This window comes from Schistocerca americana, chromosome 9 (assembly GCF_021461395.2).
Source record: "Schistocerca americana isolate TAMUIC-IGC-003095 chromosome 9, iqSchAmer2.1, whole genome shotgun sequence".
In the NCBI taxonomy this organism is placed as follows: Eukaryota; Metazoa; Arthropoda; class Insecta; order Orthoptera; family Acrididae; genus Schistocerca; species Schistocerca americana.
The window spans coordinates 69,200,690-69,216,083 of record NC_060127.1 but is presented as its reverse complement, the minus strand read 5'-3'; the positions used below and the strand labels follow the sequence as shown (position 1 = coordinate 69,216,083).

The 15,394-nt window shown below is 46.0% G+C and overlaps 1 protein-coding gene across 1 annotated transcript in view; it reads left to right on the top strand.

Moving 5' to 3' along the window:
* LOC124550655 (uncharacterized abhydrolase domain-containing protein DDB_G0269086-like) overlaps window positions 1-15,394 on the top strand; it is a 48,377-nt gene that overhangs the window by 4,208 nt on the left and 28,775 nt on the right. The window contains exons 2-3 of the mRNA XM_047125379.1: window positions 3,592-4,008; window positions 12,471-12,557. Coding sequence (XP_046981335.1) covers window positions 3,592-4,008; window positions 12,471-12,557 — 504 coding nt within the window. The remainder of the gene's footprint in view (window positions 1-3,591; window positions 4,009-12,470; window positions 12,558-15,394) is intronic.

Sequence of the window (15,394 nt, the reverse complement as noted above, 5' to 3'; positions counted from 1 at the left end):
CATTTATTGTGCCTGAATACGTTGTCGTTGCTTTTTGGTAAATACTGAGGTCTCGCTTCCATAGAGCAGTGAGAGGACTGCAACAGTTTTGTAGAGGTTAATTTGAGTATCTACCCTGCTGAACTTACTAAGCTTAATTTCTATATTTTTGCTGTAGCCATATATCGACTCCCGCCATAGGTGACTGATGTGGTTTACTTGTTCTAGAATCTTCTGGCCCATTACTACTTTGTTTTTTCCATATAAAGGTCATTATCTTAGTTTCTTCTGCTGAGAGCTTCATGTTAAATTTCGCACTCATTTGTTTCAGTAAGTAAATTCCTTTCTGGAGGTCCCCTTCTTTATCTGTTAGGATCACTACATCGTTGGCGTATGTTTGAGGGTGCCCTCCTGTTTAGGAATATACCTTTCTGAAATTCTGATTTCCACATATGCTTTACCTCATACATGTAAATGATGAACAGAGTTATGGAGATACAGCAACGTTGTCGAAAGAGCGAGGTGGCACAGTGGCTACAAAATGATCTAGAGAGAATTTCTGTATGGTGCGAAAAGTGGCAATTGGCACTAAATAAAGAAAAGTGCGAGGGTACTAAATGAAATCCGATAAATTTTGGGTATACGATAAATCGCACAAATCTAAGGGCTGTAAATTCGACTAAATACCTAGGGATTACAATTACGAGCAGCTTAAATTAGAAAGACCACATAGATAATATTGTGGGGAAGACGAAACAGAGACTGCGCTTTGTTGGCAGAACACTTAGAAGATGCGACAAACCCCTAAAGAGACAGCTTAAATTACACTTGTACATCCTCTGCTGGAATACTGCTGCGCGGTGTGGGATCCTTACCAGGTAGGATTGCGGTCGCAGGTTCGAATCCTGCTTCGGGCATGGATGTGTGTGATGTCTTTAGGTTAGTTAGGTTTAAATAGTTCTAAGTTCTAGGGGACTGATGACCACAGCAGTTAAGTCCCATAGTGCTCAGAGCCATTTGAACCATTTTTGATTGACGGAGGACATGGAAAAGGTGCAAAGAAGGGCAGCCCGTTTCGTGTTATAGCGCAACAGGGGCGGCAGTGTCACCGATATGATACGCGAGTTGGGGTGGCAGTCACTGAAACAGAGGCTGTTTTCTTTGCAGCGAGATCTATTTACGAAATTTCAATCACCAACTTTCTCTTCCGAACGCGAAAGTATTTTGTTGACACCCACCTATGTAAGGAGAAATGATAATCATAATAAAATAAGAGAAATCAGAGCTCGACCGGAAAGATTTAGGTGTTCCTTTTTCCCAACGCGCCATTCGAGAGTGGAATGGTAGGGAAGTAGTATGAAAATGGTTCGATGAACCCTCTGCCAGGCACTAAGTGTGAATTGAAGAGTAACCATATAGTTGTAGATGTAGATGTAGAGCCGCATGGGATTGGCCGAGCGCTCTAAGGCGCTGCAGTCATGGACTGTACAGCTAGTCCCGGCGGAGGTTCGAGTCCTCCCTCGGACATGGGTGTGTATGTTTGTCCTTAGGATAATTTAGGTTACATAGTGTGTAAGCTTAAGGGCTGATGACCTTAGCAGTTAAGTCCCATAAGATTTCACACACATTTGAACATTTTTGTAGATGTAGACATGCTATCTCTGTTTCTAAACATTTTTTTGAATTACCTTATACAGGGTGTTACAAAAAGGTACGGCCAAACTTTCAGGAAACATTCCTCACACACAAAGAAAGAAAATATGTGATGTAGACATGTGTCCGGAAACGCTTACCTTCCATGTTAGAGCTCATTTTATTACTTCTCTTCAAATCACATTAATCATGGAATGGAAACACACAGCAACAGAGCGTACCAGCGTGACTTCAAACACTTTGTTACAGGAAATGTTCAAAATGTCCTCTGTTAGCGAGGATACATGCATCCACCCTAAGTCGCATGGAATTCCTGATGCGCTGATGCAGCCCTGGAGAATGGCGTATTGTATCACAGCCGTCCACAATACGAGCACGAAGAGTCTCTGCATTTGGTACCGGGATTGCGTAGACAAGAACTTTCAAGTGCCCCCATAAATGAAAGTCAAGAGGGTTGAGGTCAGGAGAGCGTGGAGGCCATGGAATTGGTCCGCCTCTACCAATCCATCGGTCACTGAATATGTTGTTGAGAAGTGTACGAACACTTCGACTGAAATGTGCAGGAGCTCCATCGTGCATGAACCACATGTTGTGTCGTACTTGTAAAGGCACATGTTCTAGCAGCACAGGTAGAGTATCCCGTATGAAATCATGATAACGTGCTCCATTGAGCATAGGTGGAAGAACATGGGGCCCGATCAGGACATCACCAACAATGCCTGCCCAAACGTTCACAGAAAATCTGTGTTGATGACGTGATTGCACAATTGCGTGCGGATTCTCGTCAGCCCACACATGCTGATTGTGAAAATTTGCCATTTGATCACGGCGGAATGAAGCCTCATCCGTAAAGAGAACATTTGCACTGAAAAGAGGATTGACACATTGTTGGATGAACCATTCGCTGAAGTGTACCCGTGGAGGCCAATCAGCTGCTGATAGTGCCTGCAAACTCTGTACATGGTGCGGAAACAACTGGTTCTCCCGTAGCACTCTCCATACAGTGACGTGGTCAACGTTACTTTGTACAGCAGCAACGTCTCTGGCGCTGACATTAGGGTTATCGTCAACTGCACGAAGAATTGCCTCGTCCATTGCAGGTGTCCTCGTCGTTCTAGGTCTTCCCCAGTCGCGAGTCATAGGCTGGAATGTTCCGTGCTCCCTAAGACGCCGATCAATTGCTTCGAACGTCTTCCTGTCGGGACACCTTCGTTCTGTAAATCTGTCTCGATACAAACGTACCGCGCCACGGCTATTGCCCCGTGCTAAACCATACATCAAATGGGCATCTGCTAACTCCGCGTCCGCAGCTCGTGGTAATGGGGTAGCGTTCTCGCTTCCCGCGCCCGGGTTCCCGGATTCGATTCCCGGCAAGGTCAGGGATTTTCTCTGCCTCGTGATGACTGGGTGTTGTGTGATGTCCTTAGGTTACTTAGGTTTAAGTAGTTCTAGGGGACTGATGACCATAGATGTTATGTCCCATAGTGCTCAGAGTCATTTGATCATTTTGAACCAACTCCGCATTTGTAAACATTGCACTGACTGCAAAACGACGTTCGTGATGAACACTAACCTGTTGATGCTACGTACTGATGTGCTTGATGCTAGTACTGTAGAGCAATGAATCGCATGGCAACACAAGCACCGAAGTCAACATTACCTTCCTTCAATTGGGCCACCTGGCGGTGAATCGAGGAAGTACAGTACATACTGACGAAACTAAAATGAGCTCTAACATGTAAATTAAGCGTTTCCGGACACATGTCCACATAACATCTTTTCTTTATTTGTGTGTGAGGAATGTTTCCTGAAAGTTTGACCGTACCTTTTTGTAACACCCTTTATAGAGATATGTTGTGTCTCAGATTGGGTACTGCTGACACCGCTTCTTGGTAAATCATCCTGCGTGTGAAATGGTTGCAGCTAGCCTTTTAATCTGAGTGACTGTGCCTGTTCCAGACTGTTCAGCTGAATGGCCACTCGGGTGACGACGTGACGGAGGGCCGGCCCCAGAGCAGGTCCAGCAGCCGCAGCAGCAGTCCGGCCACCTCCCCCACCGAGAAGGAGCCTCCGAAGAAGGCCAAAGCCAAGAAGAGGGGCAAGGACAAGAAGGGGAAGAGAGATGCGTCCAGCGCGCAGGTGGAGTTCCAGCCGCCGCCGCCCCCCTCCGTCACGCTGGCGGCGGCTTCCAGGAAGAGCAGCAGCTCCAGCAGCTCGCCGCCGCTGTCGCCCATGGGCCCGCGCCAGCCCAGCGTGTCCGAGATGGTGGAGAAGTTTGAGAAGCCCGCGGGGGGTGACGCCGGCCAGGTCACGACACCGGCGGCCCAGGAGGTCCAGCTGGGGCAGAAGGTCTCGCTGGTGGAGCTCAAGGTGCAGGTGAGTGCGGTGGTGCAGTCCTCAGTCCAAAGACTGCTTTGATGCTGCTCTTCACGCTAGTCTATATTCTTCATATGAGAACGAAATCTAAGGCACTGTTATACAAAACACTGAGGTGACAAAAGTCATGGAGCACCTCCTAATATCGTGTCGGACGTGTTTTTTCCCGGCATATTGCAGCAGCTCGATGTGGTATGGACTCAACAGCTCGCTGGAAGTCCCCCGTAGAAATACTTAGTCAGGCTGCATCTGTAGCTGTCCATAATTGCGAAAGTGTTGCCGGTGCAGGATTTTGTGTACGAACTGACCTCTCAATTAAAGCACTCCGTCGTCAGGCCACGAGTGCCCTATCGGGACCATCCGACCGCCGTGTCATCCTCAGGGGAGGATGCGGATAGGAGGGGCGTGGGGTCAGCACACCGCTCTCCCGGTCGTTATAAAGGTTTTCTTTGACCGGAGCCGCTACTATTCGGTCGAGTAACTCCTCAACTGGCATCACGAGGCTGAGTGCAGCCCGAAAAATGGCAACAGCGCATGGCGGCATGGATGGTCACCCATCCAAGTGCCGGCCACGCCCGACAGCGCTTAACTTTGGTGATCTCACGGGAAACGGTGGATCCAAGGCGGCAAGGCCGTTGCCATGACCTCTCGATTAGGTCCTATAAATGTTCAATGGGATTCGTGTCGAGCCATCTGAATGGCCAAATCATTCACTCGAATTGTCCAATTTGTTGTATATGACGCATTATCATCCATAAGAATTCCTTCGTTGTTTGTGAGCATGAAGTCCATGATCGACTGCAAATGGTCTCTAAGTAGCCGAACATAACCATTTCCCGTCCTTGATGGGTTCAGTTGGACCAAAGCGCCCACTCCATTCCACGAAAACACAGCTCACACCGTTATGTAGCTACCACCACCTTGGACACAATCTTGTTAATAACATGGGTCCATGACTGCGTGGGATCTGCGCCGAATTCGATCTCTGCCAACAGCTCTTACCATTTGAAATCGGGACTCATCTGACCAGCCCACAGTTTCCCAGTCGGCTAAGGTCCAACTGATATGGTCACGAGTCCATGATGGGCGCTGCAGGCGATGTTGTGCTGTTACCAAAGTCACTCGCGTTGGTCGTCTACTGCCATAGCCCATTAACACCATATTTCGCCACACTGTTGCAACAGGTACGTTCGTCGTACGTCCCACATTGATTACTGCGGTTATTTCACGCAGTGTTGCTTGTCTGTTAGCACTGACACATGTACGCAAACGCCACTGCTCTCGGTTGTTAAGTGAAGGCCGCCGGCCACTGCGTCGACAGTGGTGAGAGATAGTGCCTGAAGTCTGGTATTCTCAGCACACTTTTGACACTGTGGATGTCGAAATACTGAATTCTCTTACGATTTCCGAAATGGAATGTTCCATGCATCTAGCTGAAACTACTATTCCGCGCTCAAAGTTTGTTAATTCTCGTCGTGCTCTCGTAATCACGTCGGAAACCTTTTAACATGAGTCATCTACATCTACATCTACGTGATTACTCTGTTATTCACAGCAAAGGGGAGTTCAATGAACCACCTTCAAGCTGTTTCTCTACCGTTCCACTCTCGAACGGCGCGCGGAAAAAACGAGCACTTAAATTTTTCTGTGCGACCCCCGATTTCTCTTATTTTATCGTGATGATCATTTCTCCCAATGCAGGTGGGTGACAACAGAATGTTTTCGCAATCGGAGGAGAAAACTGGTGATTGAAATTTCATGAGAAGACCCCTTCACAACGAAAAACGCCTTTGTTTTAGTGATTGCCACTCCAATTCACGTATCATTTCTGTGACACTATCTCCTCTACTTCGCGATAATACAAAACGAGCTGCCCTTCTTTGTACTTTTTCGATGTCATCCGTCAGCCCCATCTGATGCGGATCCCACACTGCACAGCAATACTCCAGAACAGGGCGGACAAGCGTTGAGTAAGCAGTCTCTTTAGTAGACCTGTTGCACCTTCTAAGTGTTCTGCCAATGCATCGAAGTCTTTGATTGGCTCTACCCACAATGTATCTATGTTATCGTTCCAATTTAGGGTATTTGTAATTGTAGTCCCTGAGTATTTAGTTGAATTTACAGCCTTAAAATTTGTGTGACTTATTCGTGTAATCGAATCTGAGTAGTTTACAGCTCTGTACTTTGATACGTTTTGTGCAGCATATGTATGTGTGCATCTCGGTATCCGAACTTTTCCACATCCCTCTTGGTGAATACCGGGCTAGTCCCCACGTCCCGCATCAGTTACACGACTCACAGACATGTGAAACACATCCGCACTTTTCCATGATTTCCACTAGACGCAGAGAGATGGGGTACTCTAATTCCGTCCAGGGAGGGGAGGGGGGGGGGGAGGGGTACGGGGTGGCGGCAGGAAGGGCATCCGGCCACCCCTTCACATTAACATGCCAAACCCGATTTAACCACGCCAGCCCCGCGCACAATGCGGGACAAAGGCGCAAGCGATAGATCTCGGTATCCCAAGACATTCGTCACCTAAGCGTGTTCTAGTGTCCCGTGAGCGGATCAGGATGCGAGCTGTCGCTGTCTCCATTTGTGAAGTGGCTCGTCCAACTTGTAAGGCTGGTGCCTGAGAAGACAAGCTGGAATATTTCCATATAAGGAAGCTCGGTGGGGAAATGACGAGGAACTCTGAATAATAACTGACACTAAACAACAAAGTAGTATTGGAAACTACTATCGAATCCTACGAGGCACCAACACATTGGCTAAGGTCTGCAATCCTGCATGTATCCTGTGCAGTCAAGAGCCACGAGAAAGAAAGTTCCGTATCGGGGGCAGAGTAACGCAGGTCCAGCGTCTGAGGCAGACTGAGATCGGAGTCGGAATCTTCAGCAGCGCCGGCGGCTCCGCTTGTACAGTAGTCTCGCATGACGCGCCTCCCACGCGATCACGTGCTGACCTGACCTCGGCTCCTTCCTGAAGCTTCTATGCTCCCGGCCACGTAACCCACAATACCCTTACCACAAAAACGCAGTTCCACCTCCTTCCTGGCCTCCCTGCTCACGTTAGGGTACTCCTTAATGGCACATCTTGTGCAACATTACGAGGTGCGACAATAAAGTAATGAGACTGATGTAAGAAAAAAAAATTGCTTACCGTTTTAGTGAAGTTCAGTGTTGTCTCCTTCAAAGTAGTTCCCTTCTGATTGCACACACTTTTTCCAGCGCTTCTGCCATTGATGGTAACTTTTCTGGAACTCATCTTCTGTAATATCCTCCAATACCCTCGTCACAGCTTTTTGTACATCCTGTGTTGTTTGAAAATTGTGCCCCTTGACCGCCGTTTTGACTCTTGAAAATAGAGGAAAGTCACACGGAGCGATATCTGGTGAATAAGGTGGCTGTGGTAGTACTGAAATTTGTTTTGAGTTTAAAAATTGCTGTACTGACAGAGCAGTATGGGATGGCGCATTATCGTGAAACAGAATCCAATTATCAGCAATGTTGGCATAGAAACGAAGAATTCTTTTACGAAGTCTTTGTAAAATTTCTTTGTAGTAATATTGGTTAACTGTTTGACCAGGAGCCACCCACTCTTTATGAACAATTCCCTTGGAATCAAAGAAGCACACAAGCATCCATTTCACTTTTGACTTTGACATGGGAGCTCTTTTTGGTCTGGGTGATCCCTTTGAGCTCTTGACATAACCTCCTCTCCTTAAGCCTTCTGGAGCTTACCGTAAGTTGTCGTCGCGTTTTCACGCAATTTAACGCAAAAAGGAATGGCATACCGTTGCGCAATATTGTGCCGTTCCATTTCCGTGACAAGAGGCACAAACACGTGTTAACTTATTACAGCACAACTCACGACTGAGCAGTTGCATCGATGTGCCATTTGGACTTGAAGCAGCTTATAGACCAAGGTCAAAGATATTGTGCCTAGGCAAGCCTGCAGGGTTGCCACATCTTGCAAAGAAAATCAGTCTCATTACTTTATTGTCGCACCTCGTATAGCCTTCGCTATACATTCACAATACTTCACGCTGCTCATTCGCGACAGATATGCGACTGTATTGTGAAGCATTGGGGAGAATTCGATAATAATATCTACATTCATATATACAGTGTTATTCCTATCTATCTTTGTGATTTGAGAAGACGACTTCGTTAAAACTACAACATGTACAGAAAATAGACACCTATGGGTGGATAGAGCATTTCTCAAAGTTTTTAACTCAGTTCATAGGTGGGGAATACTGGAACCGTTTGTGACGCATCAAATGTCAGTACGTATGTGTAGTTGATTAAATTCGCTAATACCAATTGTCCAGAAAGGGATAAAAGCAGCTTGTTTTGTATAACTATTCAATGGTTTGTCTATCTGCAGGAACGAGGTCGATGCCACGATATGCAGCGGATGAGTTATCGACCTGTTGTGACATGGCTGCCCTGTAATGAAACTATGCCGCGGCACGTATTACGAATCGAAACTGGCTGAGATGCTCCATCCACTGATGCCTCCCATTTTTCTGTATGTCTCATTCTTTTTGTTGCAGTCGTCTTCTGAAACCACGGAAGTACCCCTGGTTATTATTTAAATGACGGTGTTCCAGCTGTCGCAGTGCTGGCTGTATACATCACAGGACGCTGAAACATCCTGGGTATGTTCTTGAATCGGTGCGCTCGTGGAGTATTCTCAAAAAATAATAGTTGCACTTTGCGCCACAAGTTGAAAATATGGAGCTGTAGGCTGTCAGAAAGTAAAATGTTTCCCATTTTGCCGTTAGTACGCTGAATGTCACTTGGCTATGTATATTGAATTATTTTGTGAAGTGACAGTTGCGTAAAGGGTTAAGGACGTAGAAGTTTTGTGTGTGGAACGCAATGGCTACTAAGAAGAAAGACTTTGCACTGATGGTAAAGTTGCTTTATCAAAACGGCCGCTGTAGGAGCGCTGTATTAATGGAATATCGTTGACAGAAACAGCTGCGAATAAGCCCCATGTCCTCAAATGGGCTGAAGAACATGTCAAAAAAATTTCAAGAAAAGGTGAATTATGTGGTGCAACAGCGACAGGGAGGTGGCCCATTCCCATGGCAGTTGTTGATGACGTTGCTGCAGTTAGCCGACCGTGCAGCACGTGACTCAAATTCTGCGACCAGTGCTCGAGATGTGTCAAGGAAATTGTCTCCCCCCCCCCCCCCCCCCCGGGTCAACAGTTCAAAAGATTTTGCTACGCATTTTGCACTGGTATCCCTACAAGTTTCGGAATGTGGACCAAATGAAGCCTGAAGATAGGATGCGAGGCAATGACTTTCCGCTTCGTTTTTTGGCACACGTGGAAATGGATGACTTGTGGCCAGGGAATATTCTTTGAACGGATAAGCAACATTTTGCTTAGCACGGCGCTGTGAATGCACAGAACGGTTGCATGTGACGGGCTACTCGCCCACGTGTTGTGCAAAAACATTCACTGCACTCAGCTTATGTGACTGTGTGGTGTGGTTTCTCAAGCTCCTTCATTTTCGATACGTTGTTCTTCGAGCAGATGACACTTTGCAGGCCTTTTATGTGTATCGTGACATCTGCATATTATAAGGACCTCCATTGGCAACATGTCATTCGAGCTCTGCAAGAACACAACTGCGTCCACACCACTATTTTGATGTACAATGAGGTGACACCATGTGTCACTTGTCAGGTGAAAAATATGCTTCGAGAAAACTTCGGTGACGACAGCATCATCTCATCGCAGTTTCAAGATGTGTGGCCTTCCTGATCCCGTAACCATGTGACTTCAGGCTGTGAGGATATCTGAAGGATCGTGACTACCAGGAATGTATCCGGACTCTTTCTAATCTGAGAGACAGTGTACAATGACGTAGCACTCTGCACTGGTTGTGCCGCGAGCATCTGTCGATCTTGCCGTGTTACAGATGCAGCACGTTGCTGAATCGGGAAACCAATTTGAACACATGTTGTAACTTGTAACAATATCCTAATAAAAGTGCCCGAACCACCATTATCATGTATTCGATTGTTCGTCCCCTTTTACTGGTCCCACACCACTTTCTGACTGCTTACATCGCCATTTTTTCGCCTGGTGGCAGAAAGTGAAACTATTATTTTTTCATCGTACTCCGGACCGGAGCACACCGATTGATAAACGTACGAACGATGTTTCAGCGTCCTGTGACGTATACAGCTCGCACTGCACCACTCGGAAAAGTGTCATTTTAATTACAGCCATCCAGCATTTACGAATAAACGTGCATGACACTAGGAACAATAAGAGCCCCCGCTATTCACAACTTAACTCTTCCCTTGTAAAGAATGGCTCACAAATGCGCAGTCAAAAATTTATTGATCAGCTTGCTTGTGAATCAAGGATGCTGGCAGATAATGAAAGTTTTAAGATGGAGTTGACATTATTTATTCTTTATGACTCCTTATGCTGTATAGATTTGTTCCTAAATAGATACCATATCTAGGAGGCTGGGTAAATTTATCAAATTTTGCAGTACGAGTAGCATAAAAGTAAAACAGAAAAGCCGGCCGAAGTGGCCGTGCGGTTAAAGGCGCTGCAGTCTGGAACCGCTAGACCGCTACGGTCGCAGGTTCGAATCCTGCCTCGGGCATGGATGTTTGTGATGTCCTTAGGTTAGTTAGGTTTAACTAGTTCTAAGTTCTAGGGGACTAATGACCTCAGCAGTTGAGTCCCATAGTGCTCAGAGCCATTTGAACCATTTTTTAAAACAGAAAATCCCATTACTTAAGTAGCCAGCATGTTGCCATGTTGTTGTACGTGTGGTCCAGAGAGTGGTTTGATACAGCTCTCCATGCAACTCTATCCTGTGCAATCTTCTTCATCTCCGAGTAACTACTGCAACTTACATCCATCTGAATCTGCTTGCTGTATTCATCTCTTGGTCTTCCTCTACGATTTTTACCCTCCACGCTGCCCTCCAGTACTAAATTGGTGATCCCTTGATGCCTCAGAACGTGTCCTACCAACCGATCCCTTCTTCTTGTCAAGTTGTGCCACAAATTCCTCTTCTCGCCAATTCTATTCAGTACCTTCTCATTAGTTACGTGATATAACCACCTAATCTTCAGCATTCTTCTGTACCACCACATTTCGAAAGCTTCTGTTCTCTTCTTACCTAAACTATTTATCGTCCACGTTTCACTTCCATACATGGCTACACTGCATACAAATACATTCAGAAAAGACTTCCTGACACTTAAATCTATACTCAATGTTAACTAATTTCTCTTCCTGAGAGTCCGCCGGTGTGACCGAGAGGTTCTAGGCGCTTCATTCCGGCTACCGCTACGGTCGCAGGTTCGAATCCTGCCTCGGGCATGGATGTGTGTGATGTCCTTAGGTTAGTTAGGTTTAAGTAGTTCTAAGTTCTAGGGTACTGATGACCTCAGATGTTGAGTCCCATAGTGCTCAGAGCCATTTGGATCATTTTCTTCCTCAGAAAGGCTTTCCTTGCCATTGCCAGTCTACATTTTATATCCTCTCTACTTCGACCATCATCAGTTGCTTTGCTTCCCAAATAACAAAACTTATCTACTACTTTAAGTGCCTCATTTCCTAAATTAATTACCTCAGCATCACCTGTTTTAATTCGACTACATTCCATTATCCTCGTTTTGCTTTTGTTGATGTTCATATTATATCCTCCTTTCAAGACACTATCCATTCCGTTCAGCTGCTCTTCCAAATCCTTTGCTGTCTCGCTCCCTTCCCGACCACTGCTTCCCTTTCATGCCCCTCGACTCTTATAATTGCTATCTGGTTTCTGTTCAAATTGTAAATAGCCTTTCACTCACTGTATTTGACCCCTGCCATTTCCAGATTTTGAAAGTGAGTATTCCAGTCAACACTGTTAAAATCTCTTTCTAAGTCTACAAATTCTAGAAACGTAGGTTTGCCTTTTCTTGACCTATCTTCTAAGATATGTCGTAGGGTCTGTTTTGACTCGCGTGTTCCAGCATTTTGACGTAACCCAAACTGATATTTCCTGAGGTCGGCTTCTACCAGTTTTTCCATTCGTCTCTAAAGAATTCGTGTCAGTGTTTTGCAGCCGTGGCTTAGTAAACTGATATTTCGGTAATTTTCACGCCTTTCAACAACTGTTTTCTTTGAGATATGGAATTATAATATTCGTCTTGAAGTCTGAGGGTATTTCGTCTGTCTCATTCATCTTGCTCACCAGATGGTAGAGTTTTGTCGTGGCTGGTTCTCCCGAGGCTGTCACTAGCTCTAAAGGAATGTTGTCTGCTCCTGGGGCCTTTTTTTTGCCATGTTTCCACAGAGGTAATGTATCGTGCTTGTAAGCCTCGTGACACGTTCTAAGTCATGGAAGGGAGTCACAAATATAGTCCACGTAACTTACAGGAAAGTCAACTAAGCTGATCCCGTGTGTTCCTCTCGCTCTGTTACAGGAGAGCATGGTGGTGCAGCAGATGAGGGAACGACAGCAGCGGGAGAGGATGGAGGAGTTCGAGCGCTCCACCAGGGCCGAGAGTCTGGTAAGGCCACATCGTTTCATTCTCACTTGAAATGATAGTTAAATCAAGACCCTAAGCTGTCGACAGGCGTTGATATACAACAACGGGGACAGTTGAAAATGTGTGCCCCGACCGGGACCCGAGCCCGGGATCTCCCGCTTACATGGCAAACGCTCTATTCATTTGAGCCACCGAAGGCACAGAACATAGTGCGACTGCAGGGATTTATCGCTTGCACGGTTCCCGTGAGACCCATATTCCCAACTTAATGTCGACACACTACATTGGTAGTGCCCCTGGCCATTACACTCATTACTCACGGCAGAAAATCTTACCGAGCCCCGTAAGAGTTCGGGCAATGCGTGTGCATCCAGCACAGAATACGAAGGTGAATGGTCGGTTAGTCATAACTATATGAAGATGGTATCTGTTCTTTCGGACATGTCCGCTTAGGGTCATGATTTAATTATCCTTTCATTCTAAGAGAGCTGCATGGTCACCGATGGTGTCTGTTATTTCGGAGCCGGCCGGTGTGGCCGTGCGGTTCTAAGCGCGTCAGTTTGGAACCGTGTGACCGCTACGGTCGCAGGTTCGAATCCTGCCTCGGGCATGGATGTGTGTGATGTCCTTAGGTTAGTTAGGTTTAAGTAGTTCTAAGTTCTAGGGGACTGATGACCTCAGTAGTTAAGTCCCATAGTGCTCAGAGCCATTTGAACTATTTGTTATTTCGGACTTGTCCGAGAGAACAGATACCATCTTCATATCATTCTGACTTTGTTTCTGCCTCCCTTTTATTGCCGCCTTTAAAACTGCAGCAGTGAGTTGGTGAACAAACTGGAAAGAAAATCAGATTGACATTAGCACTTTCACAGAGTACCGACTGAGGATGAAGGCCTACGTAGGATAGTTTGTTCTCTTTACACGAGATATCTTGAAAATACTAGGGCACACTGGAATGCTCTCAGAGTCACTCTGTGATTCGCAGCTCGAAGCTCACGATTTCCAGACACGCAGTTATACCACATAAGGCAAGCCGTAGCTACTGCGTTCTTCCCGCTTGAGCCCTACTGGCTTTACTACAGGGATCGGGCACATTTCTGAAGCGCCAAAAGTTGCGGTTTAAGCCCACGCTCTGCTATAGAAGTGACATGACTTCCAGTCTCACTGCCCAACAACTGCACTGAATGACTCACAAATATGAGTGGTTATGGGTGGAGCCGGTGCCCACGCGGTACTGTATACGAAGTTATTGACGATGTAAACATTATGGCAGGGTCTATGGTTACGGAGAATCAAGTCAAGTTGGAATGAAATGGTTCAAATGGCTCTGAGCACTATGGGACTTAACATCTATGGTCATCAGTCCCCTAGAACTTAGAACTACTTAAACCTAACTAACCTAACGACAGCACACAACACCCAGCCATCACGAGGCAGAGAAAATCCCTGACCCCGCCGGGAATCGAACCCGGGAACCCGGGCGTGGGAAGCGAGAACGCTACCGCACGACCACGAGATGCGGGCTAAAATGGATCTTTTCCAGCCTATTGATAGCCCTTGTGTTTTCGTTGAAGGAGTGTTGAATTTTAGTATTAGTAAAGTTGATTCTCTTTCCCATAGTGGCAGCGGGTTCAAAAATGGCTCAAAACGCTCTGAGCACTATGGGACTTAACATCGGAGGTCATCAGTCCCCTAGAACTTAGATCTACTTAAACCTAACAAACATAAGGACATCACACACATCTATGCCCGAGGCAGGACTCGAACCTGCGACCGTAGCGGTCGCGCGGTTCCAGACTGAAGCGCCTAGAACCGCTCGGCCATTGCGGCCGGCGGCAGCTGATTCACCGTTGCTATTATTCGTTGTGGTAGTATTAGTGAAATTTGTGGCCTTGAAAGTTTCACCGACCATGACGTGATTAATTATCGTACTTTAGGAGAAAATATAAAAATGCTGTAAATGGAGCAGACAAAAAGGAACATAAATGTCTCAAAAATGAGATCGACAGGAAGTGCAAAATGGCTAAGCAGGGATGGCTACAGGACAAACGTAACGATGTAGAGGCTTATCTCACTACGGATAAGATAGATACTGCCTACAAGAAAATTAAAGAGACCTTTGGAGAAAAGAGAACCACTTGTATGAATATGCTCACGTGGAAAACCAGTTCTAAGCAAAGAAGGGAAATCAGGAAGGTGGAAGGAGTATATAGAAAGTCTATACAAGGGCAATGTGTCTGAGGGCAGTATTATGGAAAAAGGACGTAGATGAAGATGAAATGTGAGATATGATACTGCGTGATGAGTTTGTCATAGCGCTGAAAGACCTAAGTGGAAACAAGGCCCCAGGAGTAAACAACATTACATTAGAACTACTGACAGCCTTGGGAGAACCAGCCATGACAAAACTCTATTACCTGGTGAGCAATATGTATGACACAGGCGAAATATCCTCAGATTTCAAGAACAATATCATAATTCCAATCCCAAAGAGAGCAGATGTTGACAGATGTGAAAATTACCGAATTATCAGCTCAATAAGTCACAGCTGCAAAATACTACCACGAATTCTTTACAGACGAACGGAAAAACTGGTAGAAGCCAACCTCGGGGAAGATCACTTTGGATTCCGTAGAAATGTTGGAACACACGAGGCAATACTGACCCTACGACATATCTTAGTAGATAGGTTAAGGAAAGGCAAACCTACAATTCTAGCATTTGTAGACTTAGAGAAAGCTTTTGACAATGTTGACTGGAATAGTCCCAGATTCTGAAGGTGTCAGTTGTAAAATACAGGGAGCGAAAGGCTATTTACAATTTGTACAGGATCCAGATTACAGTTATAAGAGTCGAGG